Below are 18,573 nucleotides of genomic sequence, written 5' to 3' on the forward strand. Positions count from 1 at the left end.
TCAGTTATCTAGCTGGCACAGTGAGGCTACTCCTCGGTTTACCCAGTGCTTCTGGGGCCTGTCGGTTGGGAGTTCAATGGATAGGACATAGTTGGTGGAGTGGCCTGTGGTAGAGAGGATACCTCTTCGGGCACTTGTTTTGTAGACTGGACACACATAAATGTTCTGATGCAGAAACATTGCATTTTCCCCAGGTTTCAGCCAAATAATGGGCAATGGGTCATAGAGGATTCTGGGGAGAGACTCCCCGATCTGCATCGTTTCCCTATCCCAACGGGCGCCTTCTAAGAAGAGTCCTTTTATGTAGGCCCCATCTTCTGGGTTATCCTCCATGACTGTTTCTTGTGTGGTTACCTGGAAGACAGGAAGCTGTGAGTTCCATTACCTGCCATTTACCTAAATGAGGCAGCATTAAGAGATTGAAAAAGTACAAACCGGCTTTACTGTCTGCCTTTCCCAGGATGCATTTCCCAGGACACTGGGGCTTCTCTGATAATATTCCTGCCTGCTACATGGGCCAGGTCTGATTTCTAGTTAGCATGCTGCCCTTATATATGGCAGGCACAGAGAATGCACTAAAGTAAGAGCCAGGAGGCCACATTAACTGTTACCTAGCTTAGTGGCCTTGCACAATCTTTCCCCTTTCTGAACCTCGATCTGTAGTGAGGGGTTAGGTTCAGATGCATGTTGGTAAAACAGTTCTCTAGCAGGAGAAGTGAAACCTTGATTTGTAGTTTCTGTCAATTTCTGTGGTGTAAAGATTCCCACCATGGTCAATTTCAGCCTATCAATTATTTAACAACCAGCTTTAACAGGTTCTGCTGAGTTAGTATAAGCCAGCTCCAGCATACAACTGTTTAGATTCAGAGGTGATAAATTTCTTCTGGTAAATGCAGAAAATGGTCTAGGTGTAGGAGAATAGAGGGGTTGAAGGGATTATGGTGAAGCAGAGAGCATGAGCTCCATTTAAAATCATTCAAATTCTAATCTTTTTGTTATTGTTAATGGAATGTTTTTTCCCATTTCTATTTCTAAGCATTTATTGCTAGAATAGGAAAAGGATTTTTGTATATTGAACCAGTATCCAGTCATCTTACAAATTCTATTAATTCTGATAGGTGTGTTTTTCGGATTTCTAGGTATACAATCATTTCAACATCAAAAAAAGATAGTTTTGGGGCTTCCCTGGTGGCGCAGTGGCTGAGAGTCCGCCTGCCGACGCAGGGGACGCGGGTGCGTGCCCCGGTCCAGGAAGATCCCACGTGCCGCGGAGCGGCTGGGCCCGTGAGCCATGGCCGCGGAGCCTGCGCGTCCGGAGCCTGTGCTCCGCAACGGGAGAGGCCACAGCAGTGAGAGGCCCGCATACCAAAAAAAAAAAAAAGATAGTTTTATCTTTTTTCCAGGGTTTATTCCCGTTATTTTGCTTTCTTATTGCATTAATTTTGGCTTAGCATTGTCTTCAAAGGCCAATCAAGGTAAGTTCATTTATAAACTAAATAAAGATCTAGGACAATCAGTTTGTGACCTCTGGACTAGATGATTTCAAAGGATCTTTCTACAGAATTTAAAATTCTACAATGCTCTATAACAGTCCATCTTACTACTTTCTCTCCAAATATGGACTGGGTGATACTTGACTATTGGCCATTCCTTTGACTTTAAGCCAAGCACTACACAAGACCATTAACATCCTTCCAAATGAAGAGTCCATCATGTTGAATAAACAATGTGGAAGGTGCTTTCATTTTTCTCGGTACAACTGTGGCAGAATTTTCCTCTGGAAAGATTCCTTTTTATACACACAGAGACAAAGCCTTAGGAATCCTCTGATTCTGTTGGGAATAACTTTTGGAGCTACTTTAAGTCATGCTAAATACTTCATCTGTACCATCTCGGAAGTATTTGAGCCTTAACAGATCCAAATGTTTGGACTCAAGGAAAGGGACAGCACTGCTTTCTCTGGTTGGCCCTTTTGGTTGATCTAACCCAAGACGCCCCTTACCTCAAACTCAAATCCAATGTGGTCAATGGGGATGGCGTATTTCCGAGCGTAATTCTGAGAGACGCCTGTCAAAAAAGACTGTGTAAAGTAGAATCCAGAGATCCAAAAGACCACAGGAGGCCCGTTGTCAATCCATTCCTGGAGAGCCACAGAAATAAAAATGCAAAGTCAACAACACAACAAAGATTGTTCAAAGGCAGGTAATACAACAAGTCCCATAAAGAAATAGGCTTTTTCTCATTTTTCTTGAAACAGGCAGCCCTCTCAGTTTAGCTTATATTTTCCCCCTTTGAAACAAAAGTACAATGAAATATATCTCTACTTTAAGAAAAGCACGGTGCAGGCGGGTGTCAGGGATACGGTAGAGCGTGGTAGGGACTGTAGCAGTGGAGGGTGTGTGCCTTGTCTAAACTGAGCCACAGCCACTCATCTCCAGCAATAGTTGCCACGCAGGAATGCAGGTCCATCGTTTCAGGTCTTCCTGTTTTTGCAGGACAAACATCTGTATTTTGATACGTAACAATCCAGTGTTCATATGCTAGCTCAAATTTTTAAATAACCAAGCAGCCAAACCAAATCTATCTACTAGCCCATGAGCTGTAGCCCATGAGACACCAGTTTGTGACATTTATTCTGGTTCCCACTCCTGCCTCTAGAGGCTATAATCTTTTCAAGGACTTTGAAAAGTCTCCCTCCTGCCCTCAACCCTGGTAAGACTGTTTCCAGTAGGTGCTCAGTCCAGGATGCTGTGAGACTGCCCTACTCCCTCTGCCTCTGATCCATCATTTCAGAACGTCCTCTCCACCTGAATGAGAATGCCAGGTGCCCAGTTACCCTGACTCCAAGGTACCTGGAAGAAGGCCAAGCGGGCTAGCAGGTCAGCCACGTAGCCTCCCAGGGGCTTCAGTGATGGGTAGGACTTGGCCATCCACATGGCTGGCACTTTACCCACAAGCATGCTACTGAAGACATCCTCCAGCTCTGAGGACATCAAAACCTGCCCTTTAATTGCTCGGCCAAGGTCGATGAGGCTTATGCGAACCACTTTGGTCAATCTGCAAGAACAAAGGAGCAGACTCAGCCTGGCTCTCCAGTGATCTCATTCTACCCCAAGTACACTGACTCCAAGTCTCCTTTTACTTTTCCTCCCTTTAAAAAGTCAGATAATATACATTCATGATAGAAGAATTGTAAAGATGAGAAAAAATTAAATCACCCATTATCTCACCACCTAAAGATAACTTTGATGTATATCTTTCTAGATTTTTCTATATGTAAACACAAATTATTTTTTAATGGGATCATACTATATATGTGTTTTTTGTAATTTGTTTTTCCCTCTTAGCATATAAGGAACATCTTTCCAAATCAATAGAGACCAAACTAAAATCGTCCTTTTTAATGACTGCAAGGTGTTCCATTTAATTTAACTGTTCCTCTATCACCGAAACATTATTTCTAGATTGTTGTCACTGTAAACAACATTACTAGGAACACGCATCTATATTAATCACTGCGGAAATTTATAATGATATGCTTACTAAAAGTAGAATTTCTGGGTCAAAGGGTAATGCAGTTTTAAGGCTTCTGATCTATATTGCCAAAGTTGTTCTTTTTATAGACTATGAGGTGCATGCATACCTGAGAAAAGGCAGCTGAAGGGCAGCCTGAGAGATGCCAAGATCACCTGTCTCTCTCTCTGGCCTCTGTTACGAGGCCTCATCAAGTCCAGAGGGAATTCAGCTGAGAGTGCCAAAGACTCTGCTACCAGAGAGAGCTTGTCATGTCCAAAGACTTATGGAATCCCAGCCAAATGGACATGAGAAGGCTCAAACGCAAGAAAGGGATTCCTGGATGTGTAACCACTAAACATTTATATTAAGAGGAATTTAAGGTTCAAACGTGTTATTGGTGTATGTGCTTGGCTGAGGAGTCAAGAGCAAAAACTACCCTCTGCGGGATTATACCACAGACCTCTATTATACCTGAAACCTACTGGAAAAAGGTTTCCTTCTATTCTTGAAACTATGAGCTCTGCTAGTTTCAAGATTTTTAGTACTCAGGGAAGGAATATTTGCCCTAGAAGACACAATAATGGTTCCCCTGAATTGGAAGCTGAACTGTCATTTTGGGCTTCTCATACCACTGGGTGAATAGGCAAAAAAAAGGTAGTGGGGAAGGACGTTACAATATTGCCCCAAGTAGTTAATCCTGAGCATCACTGTAATATAAGATTGCTGTTACCCTCTTCTCTTCTATTACAATGGCCAGTGGTAAAGGCCAGTGAAGGCCCCTGTAACCACCAAGAGCTCCAGTGACCTTAGCAGAGAATGAGTGGCAGAGGAGGAAAGCCATTGGCCTGGTGTCTGGATGAATGAGGACTACAACCCATCATACCAAGGTATCTGACTCAAGTAGTCAGCATCCTTGACTCACACGCCATACTTTGCTTGGTCATCCACACAACCAACTGCCTACTGACTATAGGGAGTAACCCTAAGACTAAGAGAGTCAACAAATTCTTAGTTGACATTCTTCAAGTTCACCAGTCTTTTGGCATCAGGGCTGTCCCTAAAACCGAGCAGTGACCAATGAAGCAAAATGGAGAGAGCAGCACTTAAGAGTATTTGGAGCAGCAAGAACCTTGACGTGGAGGCAGAAGTGATGAATTTCCTCATCTGGCCTAGATGGTGTTTGGGAACTCTTTCAGTTTTGGCTATCTAGAAATCAAATCAAGGTGATCCCACCGGGCTCTATGCTCTAGTACCTGGAGGAGAAGTGAGGAGGGACTAGAATAGAAGGCCGGAGACCCTTAGCCCCATGGCCATCTTATAATAGCCCTTCCTTACCCCTGTGGTAGCGGCAATGGGATGAACTGTTCCTCACCCCTTTCTAAGTTTACCCTGATTTCACATACTGGCTAAGTGCATGGGCTCTGGAATCAGAGAGCCTGGATTCAAACTCAGTTCTGCCATTGAATGACTGTGTGACCTTGAGCAAGTTACTTAGCCCTTCTGTCTCAGTTTTCTCATTTGTAAAACAGTGGTAGAGGGATTACTAACTGTGCATATTTTTAAAGACTACTGTGTAGTTTGAATGCAAAGGCATGAGTGGTGCTTGGAGCCATTTCTAGCACTAAAGGCTCAATAAAAGTGGCTTTAATGATTACTTTTACTATTAGCCTGTGCTTGGTATTGGTTTTCACCCCAGTTTACAGATGTCATATGAATGAACGAGAGAGAATGAATAGAAGGAACTGATTTAACCCTGGGCCAACACATGCTGGGATGGCCCTATTTACAGCCCTTCCTACAAGGTAGGGCAAACCAACTCTGCAGAGCAACCCTTATCAAGTGTCCATTCTAGTTACTGCCCATTAGATTCTACCCCTCACGCCAACTCCCAGGATCCAAGTAAGACCATACAGCCCACCTGTTGAATCTGATGAGCTCTTGCCTTAGGACAGTGTTCATAGATTCATCATAGACCACAGGGTACAACTTCACGACCAACTCCAAGTCAAAGTCATTGGGAAGCTTGGAGAGTAGGTCCTGGGCCAGCTCCTCAACCACTTCCTTAAAGTGTAAGCATTAGAGAGGTGAATGAGACACAAGGCCAGTGGGCTGTGGCTTTGTCCAGTTAAACATGAAGCAGTGAGCCTTTGTCTTTTTAAACACAGTCTACAGGACCTTTCTGCGAACTCTCCTACAGAAGCCAATTCTGCCCTGAGGGAAAGGAGGATACCCATCCCACCCACTCCCACCCCCCCACCCCTGCCCCCAGCCTTAGGGAGGACATCACCTCTAAGCGGAACAATGAAAGTTCTGAGCAAGGGCCTGAGGGCCAGGTAGGGAATTCGTGCTCAGCCAGCCAGGTAGACTCAGGGCAGTGCTGAACCCTGCAGAACTGCTCAAATCTTCAAGGTCACCCCTGGGAGACAATCTCCCAAGGCTCTCATAGCCAGCCCCTTAGGACCAGCTCCTGGTGCAGGTGAGACTTTGCTCTGCGCCAGTGACATGGACACCTGGGAAGGCAGTAGGCCATTCCTCAGCGTCAAGAATAGCCCATGGCAGTGAGTTTAGCCAAGTAGGGAGGGGACAGGCCTAGAGGAAGAGTAGGAAGAGGAGGTGTGGGAGAGAAACACAGCTCTGCTGTCCTTTGGCTCGAGGAGGCTGGAATGTACACTTCCTTCCCTCTTCCCACTGTGAGGGGAATTTCCATCCCTAAGCTGAGACACACAAACCAGGCTGCTTTATCTTCACACATATTACCGCTTATGGTACTATGAACCAAACTGAGAAACCAAATACAATCATCCCTTGGTATCCACTAGGGATTGGCTGCAAGACCAAACTCCACAGATGGTCAAGTCCCAATAGAAAATGGTGTAGTATTTGCATAGAACCAACACACATCCCCGCTCCCCCCCATACTTTAAATCATTTCTAGATTACTCATAATACCTAATACAATGTAAATGCTATGTAAATAATTGTAAGTACAATGTAAATGCTTTTTAATAATTGCTGAAGTGGGGTGAATGCAAGTTTTGCCTTTTGGAAATTTCTGGAATTTTTTTGTCTGAATATTTCAATCTTTGGTCGAATTCAAGGATGCAGAACCTGTGGATATGAAAGGCCAACTGCATGCAAAGTCCGCAGCTGAGCAGGGTTGAACGTGGGGTAGCTCAGAAGCTGGAGAAGGGAAGAGAAGGAAAGGAGAGATCAGGGTGGAGTCAGGAGATGTGGTTCTGGGCCTGGCACTGCCTCTGTGTTTCTGAATGCCTTGAAGTGGGTCACTTCTTGCAGGGTTTGTTTTGCCCTCATCTGTAGACCAAGGAGGGTAGACAGGATCAGTCCTTCACAATGTGTGGAATGATCACAAGAGATACCCAAAATGACTCCAGGTGTTTCCAGGACACAGAGCAAATAATGTTGAATCACATGATGAGAAAGTCACTCTCTTGTCAAGTTTTGGCCACCTTTTTCTTTTCATTCCCTTCAAGGAGAAAGTCTCAGTTCAGGGCTGAGACTGCTCTGGAACACTTGCTGATCCTCCCCTTTTCCCAAGGAGCCAGAAAGACATCAGCAGCAGCATCTGGAAGAACCTAATAATGTTTAGCCTTTGTTTTCTTTTTGTGGCTGTCACGACATTACGGAAATGGTACTGGGTTTCCACTTATGGTCCTGATGTGCAGTTTTTTAAATAAATGTTTTTAAGCAAAAGAGATTTAGTTTTAAGTATTATGTAAATGGAATACAGATGATATGTGGATATAGCAATGAATCATGAAGGTTATATAGGAATAGCTGACATTTTAGAAACACTGGTGCTCTTCCAGCTCAGTATATAAAGACTCTCAGCAGTAAGACCAGAGCACCCATATCCTCCCTCAGGGGTCTGCCAGGCCTCCACTTTTCTGCCTTCTTGGTCATCAGCCACAATCCTGCATGCCCACTAGATGAAAAATTGCCTGGGAAATTGAATTCAAGCCTGGTTACCTGAGGGGACTTGCCACTCTCTCCTGACTGCCTAGGGAGGGTCAGCAGCACCCCTTCAAACAGCTGGCTGGTTTCCTGGTTGTCTTTGGTGATATCGGCATTCTCGTGCAGGCCAAACACTTCTGGGTGGGCTGTGATAGGGAGGTTCCTGAGATATTCAATATAGGACTGGAAAGGAAATCTTCAGTTGACATAAGTTCAGGTTCCTTGGGGTCCCACAGATCACCCAAGGTTTTGCCAGAGCAGAGCCATGCAGGAATCACACTGTTTCGGTAGCACAGGCCATAGACACACACGCACACACCGCCGGGGCCAAGACATCCCAAGCTTTCCCTCATACAGGTTTTGGAGGAGTGAGTATGAGTATGAAGGTAGATGGACTGAGTATCTCCCCTCCCACCTCTGCTGGCTTCCTCCCTGCTCCCCCAGCAGTCTTAGCTTTGGAGACAAAAACTGGGTTTGGATTCAGGCAGGAGAGGATTTGGATCCTAGCTCCATCTTAAACCAACTGTGTAACCTTGAGCTAGTCACCTGAAAGCCCAGTTTCCTTATCTGTAAGTGGGAAAGTAAATGAGGTTATGAAGGAATAAGGCTTCGGCACATTAACAGGTACTCGATGAAAGTAAGCCCTTTTCATTCTTCCTTCAGATTTCTTGTTTTCTTCTTCCTTTTATCATTCTCCCATCCAGTTTTTCTGTCCCTCCCTTTGCCACCTTCTGAACCTTTGATTTCAAGTAGCAATTTCTATCCTGTTCACTACAAAGCCTTCATCTTAAACATCCCTGCCCTTTCTCCCCAGATGGACCCCATATTTTGAAAGATCTTGTCTACCAAATGCCCAGCATTCATTAAACAGTAATAATGTGTATCTTGTAGGCTTTTGGGAAGATTTGAAATAGCTTATGGACCCGAGTCAGGAAGCCCAAGCTATCCCTGGGCCCTCCTTGGATACACTGCAACCCTAGCCACACGGAGACTGCCAAGCCCCTCTGGGGGGACAGAGGGACCTCTCCCTCCCCTGCCCCTCACCTGGTAGGAGCCATGAGGCGGGATGTAGTAAGTGTCTCCAGGAGCAAGACAGTAATGGTCCTGCTCAATTTCCTTACAGTAGAACGTGGACAGAAGGGATAGCAGGAGCCTTCTGTCTTTGTCATCTGTCACTCTGCCTCCATAATTACATTCCCCTGAGGACAACCAACAGAAGAAGAAGTTGAGCCCATAATGAACTTGGTCAATAACCTAAAACAGAGGATTCTTCCAGCCAAGGAGCTCTGCTGAGACACAGGGTTGCTAAAGCCATGCTCAGCTTGGGATGAGACCAGGCCTTTTTGGTATTATGGTTGCCACAAAAATAATACATGTTCACCATATTAGAAATTAGAAAATAGTGATAAACTGAAAGAAAAGCAAAACAATCACCAATAATTGCAACAAAGGTAACTGTTAACATTTAGGCATCTTCCAGACATTTGTCTGGACATTTGTGTGTATGTGTACATAAATGTGAAAGGCATTATAGAAATGTGGTTCAGGGCAAGAACTCTGGCATGAGACAGTACTGAGCTCCAATTACAGCCAGTTTCTGGGCTCCAACTTTTGCCACTTATTAGCAGTTTCTCATCTATCTAGATGTAGAGATAACTGCATACCTATCTTACGTCGTTGTGGTTAACAACGCTTATAAAGCATTTAGTACAATGCTTAGCATATAGAAAGCATTCAACTACAGCTTTTACAAATACATATAGTTTAGAAAATTAAGATTATCCTATATATACTTCTTTGGGATATGACTCTCCTACCCCCATCCCCATCATCAACATCATTCTCTGAGACTCAGGTTTCTACACTCAGATTTCCACAAAAAGAATTAGGTAATTTTTTGAGGGGTCATCAAATCCATCTCACCAACCCAGGATGCACTTTCTAGCTGGATCAGATTCCACAGTATGTGGGTACCACCTGGTATTTGGAAGCTGCGGACAACACACTAGTGTGCAAGGAAAAGACATCCGTGTGTGTGTGTGTGTGTGTGTGTGTGTGTGTGTGTGTTTGCATGCAAGGGCTCCCCTGAAGGGTGGGCTCATTTCCAATTCTAATCATTCTAGGAAGGAGCAGGTCTACAGACAGGAAACAGGAAGTACGACTCAAGTTGAGGAGGCCTCAGCCTCTCTTGGTATTGGAGGGGTCTAAATGTCTAGGAGGAGCATCCCGGTGGCTCATTAAGGAAGAAGTAAGAGACTAAGGGGAAGCTCATACCTACTGAGTAATTTGAGCCCTGCAAAAACTATTTGACCTTAAGCCAGACCATCTAGATCTCTCTCTGTTGACCTCTCAGGCCTTTAGCAAAGCTTAGTTGGAACATTATAGTTTGTCCCAGCTGTAAAGAGGTTTATGACAACACTAGAACTACAATATTAAAGGGAGAGTAGTTCCCCCCTGAAGTCAGCATGGCAGTGCTAGAGAGTACCAAAGAGGGACTACCAGTGAAGGTAAACAGGTACAGAGTCATGATTCAGGGTCCCACCTCCACTCTCTCAACAGCAAATTTTACTTCAGGGGATACCCTTATAGGCTCTGGGTTTTATGTTTATGAAGGAAGGTACATTTCTTTACTTATATGTCTCCTCTTTGTAGCAAGAGCACAAGTTCCTAAAGGGGTCAGGATGTGCCTTATATCTCTTCTAGATTCTCCATTGGCTCTGCCACAGGGTTGGGGGTACCAGATTAAGGATGTATTTGACTTTGGCCCATCTAATTCGATAACCACTCTCCAAATAAGACCTGTTTCTTTGGTTAGTCTGTCCCTTGCGGTCAGTACAGAGCTCTAATAATCATCTCTATCTGATCTTCTTTCCTTCCAGGTACATAGGAAGGTTATAACTCCCGGGGCCTCTGGCAGTGAGGTGGGGCCAGGTGACAAGTTCTCGCACATTTAACTCCTGGCATGAGCTCTGCAGTGCTACCCTGTGGCAGTGACCACACAAGTGTATGTTGAGATGGTGGCATCAAAAGTTGGTGGAGCCTTTGCCAACTGTGCCCCTGATAGATAATTACAATGAGCAGAGACCCTTGCCAATTCACACTGGACATGCAGAATGGGCAAGAAATGTCTCACACCCTTGAGATTTGGGGATTGCTGGTTATCTCAGACTAACTAGTCTATCCTGGCTGGTGCAGTTGGAAAGTGACTATCCTCAAGCCAGCTGGCACAGTTGGAGCAGGTTGGTTTATGAGCTGCAGGCAGTCCAATACTAAGACCTCATCCCAGGGCAATTATGCACTCATTCTGTGATCTGAAGGGGAGCCCTGGGATGTGCTTCTGTGTGGTCTAGAATAATGGGAATATGGCTCATTTCTTTGGAAAAGTTCTCTCACCTAACTAAAATCCACTGAACTTATGTTGTGTGTCACCTGGGGTTTCGGTTTAGGAGACACTGTGCTGAGTTAAGGTCTTTGTCACCTTTTACAAATGAATTTAATCACTCTAAAGCAGGATTTCTCAATCTTGGCACGATTAACATGTTGGACTGGGTAGCCCTGTGTTGTAGGGGGCTGTCCTGTGCATTGTAGGATGTTTAGCAGCATCCTTGGCCTCTACCCAGTAGCACATCCATTTAGTTGTGACAACAAAAAATGTCTCCTCAGTTTGTCAGATGTCCCCTAGGAGACAAAAATCACCCTTGGTTGAGAACCACTGCTCTAAGGCCTCGGTCTTGTCAGTTGTAAAACAGGGTCACTAAAGTGAAGCTCATAAGATTGCTGTGAAGACTGAATGATGTAGATAAAGTGCCTGCCGTATGATTGGGGAAAGGATCCAGAGTTGAGGGAGGAACTTGTGTGTGACCTGGAAGCTGCCCAGGTTTTTCTATTGAGCTGCATTTTGACTTTTGGCCATGGTAATCCATTCATTTAGCTCATCTATAGTTTATCTCCTATCTCTGGGATTACATGGTGTGCTTCTTGAGGGCAGTGACCAAGTCTTATATATTTACATTCTTCCATATTATGTACTAGTATATATTGGATGACTGATAAAAGGTTGCTGATGAATTGCTTTAATACAAAACAGCAAGTGTCATTTTCACCTCAGGGCACCTCTGCTGGGAGTGCTCTCCTTCCTTTTTCCCACTGCCTGCCCCAGCTTTCTTCTTCCACTTGTAGAACTCCTACTTATCCTTCAAAACCAACTTTCACGCCTTCAGGAAGTTTTCCCTAATCATCCCCACCCCATGTCTGAAATTTAATCATTGTGCTATCTTATAAATGTTTCTCTTACTGAACTTATCACTGTACTGTTATTTATTTTGTTATATTTCCCTCCCTTTGTAGACTGTGCACCCCTTAAAGGGAGGGGTTGATCTTGATTTTTCTGTGTGTGTTTTTTGTTTTTGTTGGTTTGTTTGTTTTACAATATACAGCATGGTGACCAGCATCATTAAGAGCTCCATGTCTGTTGAAAGCATGAGTGAGTAAGTAAACAAATGGAGATGGAAGCAGAGGAGCAGGAAGGTGGAGCATAATCGTGGAGGTTTATGGTTGCCAAAGCCTCCTTCCGTAAATACCTGTCAGGTAGGTCAGAGCATCCAACGGCACCTCCTTGTAGTCATTCAGAAACATCTGGATCTGCCGCATACTAATCCTCAGGTCGGATTCGTTGAATTCATAAGGAATATTCCAACCTGCATGAGGCAGAGATAAATTAGATGCTTCAGGGATGAGAGCTCTTAATTTCCACTCAGAGACTGAGCTGGTGGAATTAAGCATCATTATGGATCAAGAGCCTCTTTCAGCCCTGTGAATATCAAGCACCATGCCAACTATTAGCTTTGACATTTACTGCCAACGTGGGAGACATTCTGCCTGAGAAAACATCCATTCTAAAGTCAGTCTCCTTATGGATCTCCCCCATTTGATAAGGAAGATGTTAACATCCTGGGATTTGTGGAATGAGAGTTATTCACCCTGGCTGGAATACTGTGGTAATGCACCGAACGCCAAAAATAACACCAAAGCATAGCTAGAGAGCACTATCTGTGATTGGGCAATAGAACTAAGTTAGCTTTGAGAATGCCCCTCCTCCCACTCATGGGAGAACTAGATGGCAGGCCTTGAAGAAACTATTGCTTGTATTTTCAAGTGTTATAATGGTAAATGCCCAGCGGGGCTGCACAAGTGACATAAATGTATGAACCAGGCTGGATGTAAGACAGTAGGGTATGGTAGGACCTGTGCTCAATGGAGACGTTTAATTTCCTCCTAAACATTCACATTCAAATTAAAAATATAATAAAATAACAAAAACTTCGGTTCTGGCAAAGAGAACACAACTGGGCAATTGACTATAAGCCAAACTGTTGTATGGATGTTTGGAGGTCTGGCACGGGTGGGAGAATGGTGGTGGGAGAATGTGGTGTGTGAGATGCAGATGTAGAGGGAGTGCCACCTTTGGCTGTCTCGTCTCTGAAACCCTCAGCTGAAGGGTCAGATGGTCTGTGGAGCTAACTGGGGCAGGTAGAAGGAAAGAGGATGTTCTGAGAGAATCACCAAAAGGACAATTTGCCTCCTTTTGTAACCCAAAAGAATGGCTAAGAATACCTTAAGGTGGGTCATTTCAAGAAAAGAATTAGACTCAGCCCATGGGTGAGAGAAAAATAATCCAACCTTAAAACCATGGTGATATGGGATCTGTATTTAGCAGATGATCTGCTCTAACAAGAATATTGAGTCACTTAAGTTAGGCCATGGATAACTTACATTAATAAAGAAATTTATGTTTATTTTTTCAAGGAGAAGCACAAGCAGATGTCCCAGCTGTATTTCTTTCATTGTTATGCACAGGTAAAGAGAGCAACCTAAAATGTTATAAATCACCTGGTGACGATTCCCTGGAGAGTGGCCATGATACCCAAGCTAGGCAAATACACCAAAGGGAAGGGCCTCCACTCTTCTCATTATCATATTACTTCCGTAATTAGGGGACCTCTGATTCTGGAGCATCACCTCTTTCCCTGACATTGATATTGACCCGGTTATATATAGGACTGCCAGACTTGTTAAATAAAAATAGAGAGACACTCAGTGAAATTTAATTTCAGATAAACAACGAATCATATTTAGTGTAAATATGTCCCCAATATTGCATGGAACATACTTAGACCCTATTTTACTGGCAACCCTGGGTACAAACTCAAACGCACCCCTGTATCTGCCTGTGATCTTTCCCCCAGGCAATCCAGGTATGCTGCCACCTCTCACCTAGGGCTCCGAAATTTCTCCTCTCTTGAACGACGGCGTGGAAGAAGCAAAGGCCGAACAACAGCTTCTGCCACATCACTGCTTTTGTACAACTTTGGAAGAACCCGGGGTCTGAGATGGGGTCACTGAGGTAAGAGCGCAAAAGGTTGGCCCGGAGCCCTTTGGGGGGCTCATTGGTCATCTTAATCCCATTCTGGAGGAGGCTGACTGGAAACTTCTCTGATGGATAGCTGGTTAACCAGAGTCTGGAAGAACAACAGACGCAACTATTTACAGCAATGCAATACATTATATTGAAAAACAGTAACAGAAAATAATAACTACCATTTATTAAGCATCACTAGATGCTGGACCCCATGCTAAGAATTTAATTTATGTCCCTTCATTTACTTTAATCCTCACAGCCACCCTATGATTTATTATCCCCTTTACCAGTGAGGAAACAGAGGCATGGAGAAGTCAAGTGGGGTTTTCAAGGACACACCACTTAGAAGCAGCAGAACCAAGATGAACTCAGGGCTCCCTGACTCCAAAGGCCCCGTGTCCTAATCACTACACCATGTTCCTGCCCTGCTGGACTTTCTGAGCATCTATTATGGTCAAGTACTACACCCGGCACTCCAGGAGTGGCCGAAATGAAAAAAGAAGTGTTTCTTGCCTCTAGATGCTCACAGCCTTGCTGCTAGGAGGGGAAAAGGGAGCTGGGGAGGGAAGAAAAGACAAGCAAACAGAATGCCAAGGAGTTATCAAATCAAGACCACAGGGAGGGAGGGAAATAATGGGCCATGGGGGTCCATGGGAAGAAGAGATTTCCATGGGGTGGAGAGAGCAGAAGTCTGCAAACTACTGCCAGGGAGCCAAATCTAGCCTTAGCCTGTTTTTGTAAATAAAATATTATTGGAACATGGCCACACCTCTTCATTTACAAATTATTTATGGATGCTTTCATGCCACAACAGCAGAGCTGAACAGTTGCAACTGACAACATGCCCTGTAAAACCTAAAATATTTACTATCTGGGCCCTTACAGGAAAAGTTTGCTGATCCCTGCCATAGAGGCCAATGGCATTAGAAATGGGTCTTGAGGATATGGAAGATTTCTTTTCTTAAATAATAAAAGTATATCTATGCCCATAAGAAATGGGAACATAGGTAAAAGTATTTAGAAAGGAAAAAAATACATGATTTTACCATCTACAGATTAACATTTTGGCATATTGTCTTCCAGGCTTTTATTCATTTGTTTTTCTTACTCAAGCTCAGGTTACATACACACTGTGGCATCCTGTTCTGTTTCATTTTTGTGGGTTTGTTTTTCTTTTTTGCTAGACATTAGAGAGGTTTCCAACAGGAGGATTTGGGGTTGGAAGGTCATTAAAGACACAGGACACAGGCTGAGCAACTGCACGGAGGAGGAAAAGTTTGGGATGTGGTAAGGCCTATAGTGGGCGGCCTGCTGTGGTCCAGGCACAGGCCTCAGAGGGGAGGGAAGAGGCCATAACCTGGGGGCCTGTGGCCTGACTTCAGTCTGCAGATGAGTGATGTTGAACTCTTACCATGCAAACCAACACAATGCTGTAACATATTTTTGAAGTAGTTGCCAACTTTTAAAAATCTAGGGCTTTCTTTTAAAAGTTCTAGATTCCCATCTTTCCTTTAAAATAGTCATAAAATCTGGATACAAGAGGTCTGTATTCCTGCTTGGCAACAGCTGGTAGTAGGCAGTAACTGCTCTTCTCTACAGGGCATGTGCCTCTAGTTCACCACAGTCCCCACCACTCTCTACCAGTATTCAACACTGAGGCTGACCGTCCATGGTGATAGCTATTGTACTGCGGAAAGTGGAATATTTCTTGTGCCCAGTCCTCTTCACTCATTTGTGTTACATTCCTCGTTGTATAGGCACTTGAGCTTGTGACTTGGGTTAAGATCATATTACAGAAGACCTTAAATGTCAACATGAATAATTTTTTCTTCATTGAGTATGTCCCTGATGGTCAATGAGTCAACTCAGCATCCAAAACCAAATAGAATTCTTGAAATTAATGGATGTCCTCTTAAACTCTTACATGAATCTCATATGAGCCTTACGTGAATACAATCAACTATGCCCTAATCTGGCTTTGTAAATAAACACCAAATGCTTTTCTATTTTCAGGCAGACATGACTAAAATAAAAATAACCGGCAAACTTTGTTGCCTACAGCAGGAGTTGGCAAACTTTTCCTATGAAGGATCAAAGAGTAAATGTTTTAGACTTTGCATGCCATATGGTCTCTGTCACAACTACTTGAAGCATAAAAGCAGTCGTAGACAGTATATGAGTGAGCATGGCTGTATTTCAATAAAACTTTATTTATAGACACTGAAATATGAATTTCATATAATTTTCACATGTCATGAAATATTATACTTCTTTCAATTTTTTTCAACCATAAAAAATGTAAAAGCTATTCTCAGATTGCAAGCTGTACAAACACAGGCAGCAGACTGGATTTGGCCATAGTTTGCTGACCCCTGGCCCAGAATGAAAGAATCACTGAACATTTGAGTTAAAAGGGGCTTTGAAGTCTGTTTCATCTCATCATCCTCTAAATGCAAATACTTAGGCCCAGTCTTGCTGGGCTTTAAAGTTCACAGAAAATAAATAGCTGTTTCCAATACTGATTAAAATTCCATGGATCTAAACAAGTATAGGATAGATCAAGTGCCTAGACTACGGGTGGATTTTTTTTGTTTTTAGGCAAATAAGTTTTAAAACTCCGATTTGCTGGCATTTAATCTACCTTCCCAGGCACATCTCCTATTACCTCCCAAAAACAATTTCTCACAGTGTATACCCAGGAATCATAGGATAACTTCTTGGTCTTTCCTTTGCTTTTACAAATGCTGCCCTTTCTGCCTGGAATGTCCTTCCTGGAAAACTCCTATTCATCTTTCGGTACTCCAGGTCTTCCCCAAATTTTCCTTCCCTTTTCCATTCTTATTCAAACAAGTACAGCAGGTATTGCATGGTATCAACATTATTCATCTATGGTCTGCCTTCTACTAGACTGAGAGCTTCTTTAAGGGTAGAACTTGTGTCTACACAATACCCTTGTGTCTTGTTCATCTTTGCATTCCCAGCCATTAGCATAACGTCTGGAACTTGAGGTTGGGGCCGAGGGACTCAGGGGTGGGGCAGCATCTCACCTGAATCCCATATTGGTGCTCTCAGGAACAATCACCTCCTCACAGATCTTCTCCAGCGCAGGCATCCAGCTCGTGGCCAGATGACAGTTCTGTAAGACCACCCAGGTCCCATCTTTGATGGCAGTGTTAATCATTTTGGCAGCAATAGGGCCTTGGCCTTGGCCAAGGGAGATGGTCTGTGTTTTGGTACCTCCCATGCCAAGATCATCAGCAAATTTCAGCAGGCCTGAGATCAGGAAGAAAAAAGACTTTTGAAAGAGAACAGGCTATTTAAGACCGTATTAATAATAACATCACAGAAGAAGGGGTTACGTTAAAATTCTGGGCTCAGAAAGAAAGCCACTGGCTTTTGTTAATTATGAAATTAGCATCTTTCTGAGGAAGCTTTAGGCTTCTGGTAAGATGGTGAACGAAGATACTACTGATTCCTCTTTTGCTCTAAATAGACAGACATTCTTCATGAAAAAAAAAAAAAGACACAAACTGAAAAAAAAAAAAACAAGAGTTTGAAAGGAAGAGAAATTCCCAGGTGCCAAAAATGAAGAGGGAACTCCAAACTAGAAAGGTTAGCACATAACCAAAGAACTAGGAACTGGGTTTTTCTTTTTAAAATTTTTATTGGAGTATAGTTGATTTACAATGTTGTGTTAGATTCAGGTGTACAGCAAACTGAATCAGTTATACATATACATATACCCACTCTTTTTTAGATTATTTCCCATATAGGCCATTACAGAGTATTGAGTAAGAGTTCCCTGTGCTATACAGTAGGTCCTTATTAGTTATCTATTTTATATATAGTAGTGTGTATATGTCAATCCCAATCTCTCAATTTATCCCTCCCCCGCTTACCCTCTGGTAACCATAAGCTTGTTTTCTACATCTGTGACTCTATTTCTGTTTTGCAAATAAGTTCATTTAGGAACTGGGTTTTTGTAAATTTATTTTACTAGGAAAACAGGTATTTGGACAGTGAAATTTCAAATAGATCTCTTTCACATCTCTTTTCCTCAGAGGCAGCCGATGTTACACCTTTTTGTGAGTCCTTCCAGAGATATTTCACGCATTTAAGTAAATGTGTATACACTATTATACTTACATGAATTGTAGAACACTATATTTGCTTCTTTCACTTAGATCTTTTCCACATCAGTACATATATAAACGCCATATTCTTTTTCATGGTTATATAGTATTTCACCTTTGGAAAATACCATACTTTATTTCACCAGTCTAGTGATTGGAGTTTGTCCACAGGGAATATAGCTTTGCACTTACAAGGGGTGGGACGCTAGAACTGAGACTTTTTTATAAAGTTAGGATCCTCAAACGACTGCACTCTCATGTAAGAAGGCCAGAAATCTGCCTTGTGTTCTTTCTCTAATGATTTTTAGATGCATTTCTTTTATGATCTTTTTTAGAGACAATATGAATCTGCTAGGGCTACCATAATAAACAACCAAAGATTGGGTGGCTTAAACAACAGAAATTAATTTTCTCTCAATTCTGGAGGCTAGAAATCCAAAATCAAGGTGCTGGCAGGGTTGGTTTCCTCTGCGGCTTCTCTCCCTGGCTTGTTTGTAGTCATTTTCTCATGTCATATTTTCACTGTGTCCTCAC

At 43.2% G+C, this 18,573-nt stretch overlaps 1 protein-coding gene across 1 annotated transcript in view; it reads right to left on the bottom strand.

Moving 5' to 3' along the window:
* DNAH3 (dynein axonemal heavy chain 3) overlaps positions 1-18,573 on the bottom strand; it is a 193,652-nt gene continuing 175,079 nt past the window's right edge. The window contains exons 53-61 of the mRNA XM_032605510.1: positions 16,954-17,179; positions 13,762-14,006; positions 12,069-12,185; positions 8,533-8,687; positions 7,504-7,671; positions 5,435-5,577; positions 2,853-3,057; positions 2,003-2,140; positions 1-354 (exon numbers count right to left, since the gene is read on the bottom strand). Of these exons, the coding sequence (XP_032461401.1) occupies positions 1-354; positions 2,003-2,140; positions 2,853-3,057; positions 5,435-5,577; positions 7,504-7,671; positions 8,533-8,687; positions 12,069-12,185; positions 13,762-14,006; positions 16,954-17,179 (1,751 nt within the window). The remainder of the gene's footprint in view (positions 355-2,002; positions 2,141-2,852; positions 3,058-5,434; positions 5,578-7,503; positions 7,672-8,532; positions 8,688-12,068; positions 12,186-13,761; positions 14,007-16,953; positions 17,180-18,573) is intronic.

The sequence above is a fragment of the Phocoena sinus genome, chromosome 15 (assembly GCF_008692025.1).
Source record: "Phocoena sinus isolate mPhoSin1 chromosome 15, mPhoSin1.pri, whole genome shotgun sequence".
Classification (NCBI taxonomy): domain Eukaryota; kingdom Metazoa; phylum Chordata; class Mammalia; order Artiodactyla; family Phocoenidae; genus Phocoena; species Phocoena sinus.